At 53.8% G+C, this 660-nt stretch overlaps 1 gene segment (V, D, J or C); it reads right to left on the bottom strand.

The window, feature by feature from the left end:
- Positions 1-50: 50 nt before the first annotated feature.
- On the bottom strand, positions 51-543 carry LOC106511663 (Ig lambda-3 chain C regions-like; the record flags this gene model as incomplete). The annotated part of the segment is given in 2 exon segments: positions 51-135; positions 241-543. Coding segments are annotated over 2 exon segments (388 nt in total), but the record flags the coding sequence as incomplete, so codon positions are not given.
- Between the last annotated feature and the right edge of the window lie 117 nt (positions 544-660).

The raw sequence follows: 660 nt of genomic DNA, 5'->3' as shown, positions 1-660 counted from the left end.
TGGACTGGAAGGACCTGGACTGGAAGGACCTGGACTGGAAGGACCTGGACTGGAAGGACCTGGACTGGAAGGACCTGGACTGGAAGGACCTGGACTCTGTCTCTGGAGGACAGGAGGCTGCTGCAGCTGGAAGCTCTGAGACACAAAAGGAGACAAATGTTTGGAGTGGCAGTGAGACATGTGTGTCCTCTGCTCCTCTGCTCTCTTTGACATGAAGCTGAATGTTTGTGTCTTCCTGACCTATGTTGACTCCAGCGTCCACTTGTCCCCCCTCGTGTTGGACGGAGCAGCTGTATGTAGACGTGCTGTCCTCTGGATCCAGCAGCAAGATGGAGGCGCTGCGTCCCGGCTCTCTGAGCTCCAGCTGCTCCTTTCCTTTAGCAGGGCTCAGCTCCTTGTTCCAGGAGAAGCGCACCTCAGGAGGAAACATGTTGGAGGCCAGACACAGCAGGGAGGTCTTCCCCTCCAGGGGGGCTCTGGATGCTGCTGGGTACACGCTCACCACGGGCTGCAGTGGCTCCTGAGCTGCAGTTTGACACACAGTCAGTCACACATCCTAAAAGCATCAGATTCATGTTGAACTAAAGGAACTCGTCTCATTTGTCTTTTCAACATTTAGTCCCAATGTCCAATCAAAACATCACGTTTCTTTTCTAAACC

The sequence above is a fragment of the Austrofundulus limnaeus genome, unplaced genomic scaffold (genome assembly GCF_001266775.1).
Source record: "Austrofundulus limnaeus strain Quisiro unplaced genomic scaffold, Austrofundulus_limnaeus-1.0 Scaffold3049, whole genome shotgun sequence".
In the NCBI taxonomy this organism is placed as follows: Eukaryota; Metazoa; Chordata; class Actinopteri; order Cyprinodontiformes; family Rivulidae; genus Austrofundulus; species Austrofundulus limnaeus.
Note: the sequence above shows the minus strand (reverse complement) of the source record. Positions and strands in the feature narration are given on the sequence as shown.